This window comes from Anas platyrhynchos, chromosome 8, assembly GCF_047663525.1.
Source record: "Anas platyrhynchos isolate ZD024472 breed Pekin duck chromosome 8, IASCAAS_PekinDuck_T2T, whole genome shotgun sequence".
NCBI lineage: Eukaryota > Metazoa > Chordata > Aves > Anseriformes > Anatidae > Anas > Anas platyrhynchos.
The window spans coordinates 23,377,354-23,385,743 of NC_092594.1; the positions used below are offsets into that span (position 1 = coordinate 23,377,354).

Below are 8,390 nucleotides of genomic sequence, written 5' to 3' on the forward strand. Positions count from 1 at the left end.
AACTAGTTTGGTCATCTTTGGGAAGTGATGTATATACTCTTGACCTAGCTAGCTAGAAGATGCATCTGTTCAAACTGCCTTTCAGTTTTCAAGGTCACAGAGCAGTTAAGTGAATATGGGTGAGCTAATAAGAATATGAGTCTCTTTCCTGCTAATTGTTTTGGTTCTTTTATTGGCAAGTGTGCTCAAAAGAGTACAATGCATGTTTTCAAATAATTGCGAAGACCTGTACCATGCTAATGAATGTAACTGCTGCAAAAACTTCCTTATGAAAATCAGCGTTTGTGTTTGGAAAAATCTGTGTTCACTGGTTTCCCCAGAGAGGGAATTTAACAATTGACAAATTCACTGGTAGCATTGTAATATACAAGCGTGGTGGAGTCAGGTGGTGTTGAGCACTGTAACTGCAGCTGCAGTAATGTTATGACCTTATTTAGTTTTTTCTCTCAGACTTAAGTGTGTCTTGATTTACCTGTTTCTACTGAAAACAAGTTGAGTTAGAGTCCAAACTGTGAAGCAATATACAAAAGAAAATTGCAAGCTGACAGAAAAGACTTTTGCTCTGTCACCTCCTTTGAAAGAAAGCAGAGGGGTTTAGTCTCCTACAAGATACAAATACAGAGATGGAGATAGGCCTCCATGAATCCCTTAATCCTTGCAGACATCCTTAGCTGGCTTTTATTGCTTGTCAGTCCCAGACCTGTTGAACAAAACGTAATGTCTCTCTGCTGAGTTTCTGATTTTTGTGGCATTTGGTTCTGGGTTAGACGTCTTTAGAAACTTTCTGATTTCTGAGATATCCATTGCTGAACTGTTTGCTAAACAAGTCTGTTAAGATGGCTGTGAGTACTTGAGTTCATGTTGTGTATAGTGTTGTTACCAGGCATCAGAAATAATGCTGTACTGAGATGAATGTGTAGCACTTACTAGATCGTATCTCTTATGAATAATTTTGCATCTTAGCTGAGAAAAACTAAGATAGAAAAATAGAGGCACAGTTAGTGAAAACTTTCTCTTTCTCCTTTCCTTAATTCTGATCTTATTTTTATACCAGAATCATTGGCCCATATGTTCTTTCTCACTTGTTACAGTTGCCGTAATTTTAGAATGTTCTCCCTGCAATGGTGTATGAACATACTGTAGTTCTTAGCTAGGGGCAGTACAGTTTTTCTAATTACATGGAATATGTGAGTGTACATATAACCAATTAATCTTATTTTATATACAGCTACATTGCCGGGTATGTGGGAAAGAACAATAACTATAGGAAGTGCTGGAAAAACTTACAGTGTAACTGGCTGGAAGGTAAGAAGAATCAATAGAAAAGAATTATGTTATATGAATTACAAAATGCATCTATCATGCTCTGTTTTTGTTACCTGTCTTTTGAAAGCGTTTGGCAAATATTTGTGTCTCCAAAAAGTGAAGATAACATTCAATTGGAACAACTGTCTACTTAGAACATCCATGTTTTAAGTCTATTCTTACCTCTTGATTAATATTTTATTGTGAGAAAATAATAATTTAAAAAAAACACTGCATGGTTTGTTCAAAATCAATCAAAATTAATGGAGAACACTCTCATATTTTAATATTCCAGTTTTGTGGAATTTCAGATTGAGGTAGTATTTTCAGATTGAAAAGGTAGCTATTTTCAGATTGAGGTAGTATTTTAGAATGGTTTATATTTCTGTAAATATTTAATAATAATGTTTTGCTTGACTTTAAAATACGTATCAGAAAGTAAACAAAATATTTAAACGTTTGGCGGCTAAATTCTTTCTTTATCACCACCTGTGGTCCAACTGACATGATATTTGAGTTATATCTGGTTAAGAGTTTGATTCAATAGCAAGCTCTTGTTTTAAGCTCAAAATACCCTGGATGTGGACCCCTGTGAGATGGAAAGATCCTAAACCAATAAGGAATAGTTCCTAATGAAAACTTTGTTTTAATTCTTCGTATAGCAGGGTTTAGAAATCAAAGTTTGCTTAGTACCATTTGAGAGATGTGGGTAGGTGAAGCTGTAACTGTTGCCTCACATTTAGACTTTCTTAATGGCATCATTCAGCAAAGTTTGGGTAAGCTAGCCCTTTTCTGGATTCTTTATCAAAACTATTTTATGACTAATTCTGAAAAAAAGAAAAACTCAAGATGTTTGTTAACTTTAATGTTAATTTGAAGTAACAGCATTGCTGTAAGTATAACTTAAGCATGTTTTCTTCCCTTAGCTTGGTTGGTCTATTGGTCCCCAGAACCTGATTAAGCATTTGCAAGTTGTTCATCAAAATACACTGTATACTTGCCCAACTCCATTACAGGTAGGTACAGATGAAGCCGAGGAGGTTATTTTTCTGAGCATAGCAAATCTGTAGGCCTATGGTAAAACAATCTATGGTAAAACAATCTATGGTAAAACAATCACAGCGATTAATTTTCTGGGGTGCTAAAAGAGGAAGATAAACTCAATCAGCTCACCAAATGTTTTAAAGAACAACAGAACTTTCAGTTACAAACTGCTGCTTGTTGCATAAGACAAACATGACAATCTTTGTAGTTTTCTACCAAATAGAAGTAAAAGTGGTTGCAATAAGGTCTTGTTTTACTGAGCATTGTCTCTACCTGCTAGATCACATTTTTTTATTAGTATTATGTATATGATTACTGACTAGTGAGTACTTGGGTGCTTGGGATGTTGCCACAGTATAAAGAGACAAACAAATGATGCTACTGGATGTAGCTTGTCTAATTTGCTGATTTGCTTAATAAGGGCCAGATCCTGCTACAGGATCAGGGAAAAATCTGTATGATTTCAGTAGGAGGCGTGTGTGTCTGAGTGTTTTTGAACATTTGTGTTTCCAGGAGGCTTTGGCACGAGCATTTTGGATAGACTATAAACGCATGGATGACCCAGACTGCTATTTTTACTCACTGTCTCGAGAGCTGGAAAGCAAGCGTGATCGGATGGCTCAGCTACTTCAAGAAGTTGGACTGAAGCCTGTCATTCCAGATGGAGGATACTTTATGATTGCCGATGTTTCTACATTAAGTTAGTAAAAAGCTTATTAAAAAATGTGTGGAAAGCAATTGGGTAGTTAGTTCAAAATGAAAGCTGCATTTTCAGCTTAACTTCTCTTTTCATATTCACATAACGCTTGTCAGAAATACTAACTGAGACTGGAATTTTCTATTTGACTTCAGCCAGGAGCTAGATTTTACAAGCTTTAGCAAAACATTTGTGATTCTAACTACTGTCCTTGTTTTGCAAAGCTTAGGTAAAGTTTTAGGAAGGGCAAAGGAGATCGATTAAAAACAATTTCTATTTTTTTAGAAGTCTGTGATTATGAAAAGTTTGGGAGCCAAGCACCTGGCTTTATATCCTGAGTTTGTACTCAATTAATTGTTATATGATTTTATTTAAAAATATTATTAAATTATATCTTTACTCTGTAGCATTAACTGTAAGAGTGCCTTCCCACCGGAGTCTAGGAAATCTTACAATACAATGTCTGTTTTAAACTTATTTTTTTTTAGATGTGGATCTCTCTGATGAAGATGGGAATCAACCTTATGATTATAAATTTGTCAGATGGATGATAAAATCTAAGGTAAGGTATCCTAGTTGTACTCTGTTTTTAGAAATGCTTTTCTAATGAAACCAAGAGCAGTGCAACCATGCTTACTCAATAACATAGTAGGGATACTACATCCAAAATATTGTTTGTTTATACTAACTGCTGGAAATGTTGTGGCTAAAATATTGCTAAGCATGCTTTGTGTTAAGTCCCAGCACTTGTTCTTTCTCCGGGCTTAGATGCTAGTTGTAGAAAAGTACCTTTAATCTGTTTTGCCTAAGAAAAGTAATTTGAATTTAGTTAAGCCTAGTTAGTAAATACAAAATCCAACCTTGTATTTCCTTTTAATGTTTGGAGAGTTACAGAAATGAAATAGTAAAGTCATGCTTAAAACTATTTTTAAGTATGTATGTATAAACAAATAATATTTCTGTTTTATTTTCCAGAAACTCTCAGCGATTCCTCTTTCAGCGTTCTGTGGTCCTGAGACAAAAGGGAAGTTTGAAAAATATATACGTTTTTGCTTCATTAAGGTAAATATGTGTTGTGGGAAGACCTGAGGCTCAAAAATCAGTGCAGTACCAAAACTGTAAGAGGCTATTTGTTACGTTTTTGCCCAGGATCTGAGTTGGATGGTTTTTGAGGCAGAAAGTTAGTTTGGTGTAAAATTCAGCACAAATTAGCTTCAGCTTCCCCCCCCCCCCCTCCAAGAGACTTGAAACCATAAATATGGGCAGCATGGTTAAGAAGGGCAGCTGCCAGAAAACAACTTGGTGGTTAGTCTTTTAGCTTTTTCTACTGATTTGTAAAACATTCTTGACTTATGGTGACCGTGAAAATGTATGAGGCAGGTATGCTATCAATTAAGGTGGATTCTCTAATCTAGAACGAATAACAATGCATAAGAGATCTGTATACCGCATGTCCATTCAGTTTCCAAAAACAAAAATAGTAAGTAGGTCACCTTCAAGTTTAGCTCACTTACCTGAAAATACCAAGGATTTTTCAGAGGCTGCAAATTACAAAAAAAACACAAAGACACAGGGAGGAATCTCACCCATTTTTGTTTTTGAAGAAAACAGAAATTGTGACTTGGCTGACATCTGCCATTTTGTGAGCACTTGCTTTTCACATTTTCTTAACTCCTGTTTCACCTGCTTCTGTTCTTGAAAAGAAAGACTTTGGGGATGTGCATAAGCTTTGATAAACTGACTGCCCTAAGAGATGTTTCTCCTATTGCTTTGTCACAGACTTAACATGATGGAATGTGTGCAGACTCTTTTACTTCTACTAGTATAGACTTGTAGCTATAACTGTTAATGGGAAAACTGACTGGGATATTTACAGGATATAAGTGACACTGCCAAATACTGATTTGGGATCATGTAATTGTGACTGCTACTTTGTTTTCAAGAACTCTGTACTTGTAGTAATAGTGGTATTCCATTTTTTTGCAGGAAGACAGCACACTGGATGCAGCTGAAGTGATCCTGAAGAACTGGACTAAACAGAAAAATTGATATATGTATATATATACATTAATTAACTCTTCCATCTGGTATAATTATCTTACACTAGAGTTTTTTTATTGCAAATTTAAGATTTAATTATTAAATAATTTACAGTATAGAATTAATGATATTGCAAATAACTGTGTTACCACCTGCTGAGGAGTTAAAATGCGGATTTACTGAAATGTATAATGCAGCTGTCCTGGTTTCAGTTAGGATAGAGTTAATTTTCCTCCTAGTAGCTGGTAGGGTGTTCTGTTTTGGCTTAGGATGAGAAGAGTGCTGATAACACACTGATGTTTTAGTTGTTGCAGAGCAGTGCTTACATCAAGCTAAGGACTTTTCACCTTCTTGCTCTGTCCTTCCAGTGGCAGGCTGGGGGTGCGGCAGGAGCTGGGAGGGGACAGACCCAGGACAGAAACTCAAGTTATTTTCAGTCTTTTCAAAATTATTTTTTCCTTAATAAAAAAAAAAAAAAAAGTAATATTCACATCGTTTACTGAAATACAAAGATTTCTGGGATCATGTAAGAATAAATACATGATACAGGTATTCTAAAATTTTGGTATGGGGTTATATATAGGAATTATGGGTGAGACTTCAACATTGTGATTTGTGAAACCCTATAGCTTGCAGTGGAGGAAAACTAAGACATCACAAATAAGGTAATTGCAGTACCTTTCGGCAATTTCTGCAAAGTACCTGCCTACCATATCTGTGCACAAAAGGCATCAGTTTAGGTAAAGTGATTGAGTTAAATCAATATAGTGTTTATATATAGGCAAGATATAAAATGCTAAGTTGCATAATCACTATTTCATTTTCTCTCAGTAGTCGTGCTGTTCGGAAGGTATTCATTCCTCAATAAAATTACAAAAGTGACATCTAGAATAGGAATTTTTTTCTTTATGTCTACCCTCTTGTTTACTATGTGGATGAACCTACAAAGAGAAATAAAAGAACTTGCTATAGAGGCTCCTTCACAATCAGATGTACAGTGAGAAAATTAATCCTGTAATCTCTTTTCCGCTCTTTGCATGTTCACAAAAGCTATTGGTAACTTCACACCAAATTTATTTTAAACAGTTAAGATCTAGGAACATGGAGATGAACCTAATATTGTGCTATGGAGATCCATTTTTGACTATTTCAATCTGAGTGGATAAAGGACTGATTCAAAAGAGATCAATGTGGAGAATTCTTTCATTGTTCCCTCCTGTCCGATCTTCTTAATCTCTGGATGGTTTCCCACTAGCAGAAGCAATCCAGGTAGGTAAGCTTTTAAGTCTGTGTTAATGTTCTTCACGTTATTTTACATTGTTCCCACAGGCCTTATGGTAGAAAGTCTAAACAAACTCAATAGCTAGTTTTTGCAGCTATTCTGTGGTCACAGAGCTGGAATCTAGTGGAATTCCATTAGTCTGTGACTATGGCAAGGCCTAAAAATAAAGGATGGAAACTGGGCTGCGAGAACAGCTGCTAGGCTGCTTTGTTGGGAGTTCTTTGACTTTTTGAGGCCAGGAGCTGGGAGTTCTGTAGTCTTTTTTCATTTGTCTTGCACTGCCATTCCCCAGATCTCACCAGAAAATTGTTACCTGATATTTTCAAGGGAGCCTGTAGTCTTTGTGTAGAAAAATAAATATAGTAATTAAAATGACTTGAATGAAATTTCAGCATGAATTTCACATGGAAATTACTATACAAAATCCCAGAAATTCCAGGAAGAATATGTTGTTTTAAGATACTGCATTTCTGTGAAATTTACACTGTTTTACCGGGCCTTTAAAATCCATTTGTATAAGTTGCACTAGAGAGTTGTGGTGTTGCAAGAACTAAGGGGGTAGCCCAAGTCCGTTGAGCTGCATGATGATTTGGGCAAAGAAAATGTAAGGTGGACTACCATTTTAATTGAAAAGTGAATACTCATAACATTAAACAAATCTTTGCTAGCATAAATGCAAATTTAAAACGTAGGTCTTTTATGAAATGTTTTCAGTTATGATCATGTGAATCAAAACTTCCCAGCTGATTAGCCTCTCATTTGATACAAAATAATAAATATTTGAATTTTGTTTTCTTGTCTATGGAAGCAGTGCTTTGCAATGCAATTAAATCTTATGCCAGTAATGTTATTTTTGTCATTATGCTTGTCTTAAATATAGCAGCTACAGAACACAGTTCTCTAAGTATTTTTAAAACCCCATTTGTGCTATCTAAGGTTTCCCAGAAAGAGATAGTTGTTAGCGTGTGAGCACCCATAAAAACTAGGTTATGTATCCTCACAAAAGTAGAAAGGTACCAAGGGTTCTTCTAGTCACCTCTTCACTGTGTTTTCATTGCCCTTTAAACAAAAGCCCCTCTGCTTCCAAAAGACTTAATCCAACAAGACTATTAATATCTCTGCTTATATTACTCTCATTGGCAAATGGGATATCGTGTAAAATCAGTCTAGAATATGCATGAAAGAAAAATGACATGCAGGGCTCAAGAGGAAATTAAGGAAAGTACAGCAAAATGATTGGTTTTCTACTGCTACATCTTACTGTGTTTCAAACACTTCATTGGTATGCTAATAACTCGTATGCTAAAGCACCAAATCTGAGTGGGGACACACAGGTGGCTGATATTTGAAGATACCTCTGCATTTTGTACGGGTCCAGAGACTTTCTCACGCTATGGGACCCATTGTATTAGTCTTCAGTTAGTTTTATTTTTTTCCCATGTTGTCCAGGTGCTGTTAATGTGCTAATCTTTTTGTTTCATCAAAGGTTTGAACATGTAAGATAGAGTACAGAGATGAATTAATGTACCAAGCATAATTCAGCTGCTCTGGCTGTCTATTGTTTTCTTCGTTTGTTCCTTTGAGACATTTGACTGACATCTGCTATTTGAACAAAATGAACATCAGATAACTCAACAAACCAATTTCAAAGGACTTTTAGATAAACAAGTAAGATCTGATGACTTATTTTCATTAATGTACTATTCATTGTGTTCACAAAGGCAGCTGAATATCTTGTTGCATTCTTGATGGAATGATGCTGGTATTGTTAGTAATGTAAGAATTGCAATTTAATTACGCTGACAGTAGCCACCATGAGATAACTTTGGATGAAATTTTAAGAAACCCCAGAATGACCAGTGAAGTAGAATGGTTTAAAAATAGGATTATTGTTGCGACTACAGCAATGAGAAACAACAGAAACAGCTGGGGATAGCAAGGTGAACTTTCCAGAAGCTATGAAAACAGTCTGTTGTTGAGACTGTCAATAGTGCTGTTCTGATCTGCCATATCAACCACTAT

The 8,390-nt window shown here is 35.6% G+C and overlaps 1 protein-coding gene across 9 annotated transcripts in view; it reads left to right on the forward strand.

The window, feature by feature from the left end:
- The window catches only part of KYAT3 (kynurenine aminotransferase 3), a 35,158-nt gene extending 29,098 nt beyond the window's left edge, over nt 1-6,060 (forward strand). For all 9 annotated transcript variants that reach the window (XM_005029267.6, XM_038183375.2, XM_021278561.4 and 6 more), the window contains 6 exons: nt 1,229-1,305; nt 2,232-2,321; nt 2,863-3,049; nt 3,535-3,608; nt 4,022-4,108; nt 5,033-6,060. In XM_005029267.6, the coding sequence (XP_005029324.1) occupies nt 1,229-1,305; nt 2,232-2,321; nt 2,863-3,049; nt 3,535-3,608; nt 4,022-4,108; nt 5,033-5,095 (578 nt within the window). In that variant the 3' untranslated portion in view covers nt 5,096-6,060. The remainder of the gene's footprint in view (nt 1-1,228; nt 1,306-2,231; nt 2,322-2,862; nt 3,050-3,534; nt 3,609-4,021; nt 4,109-5,032) is intronic.
- Nucleotides 6,061-8,390: the final 2,330 nt, after the last annotated feature.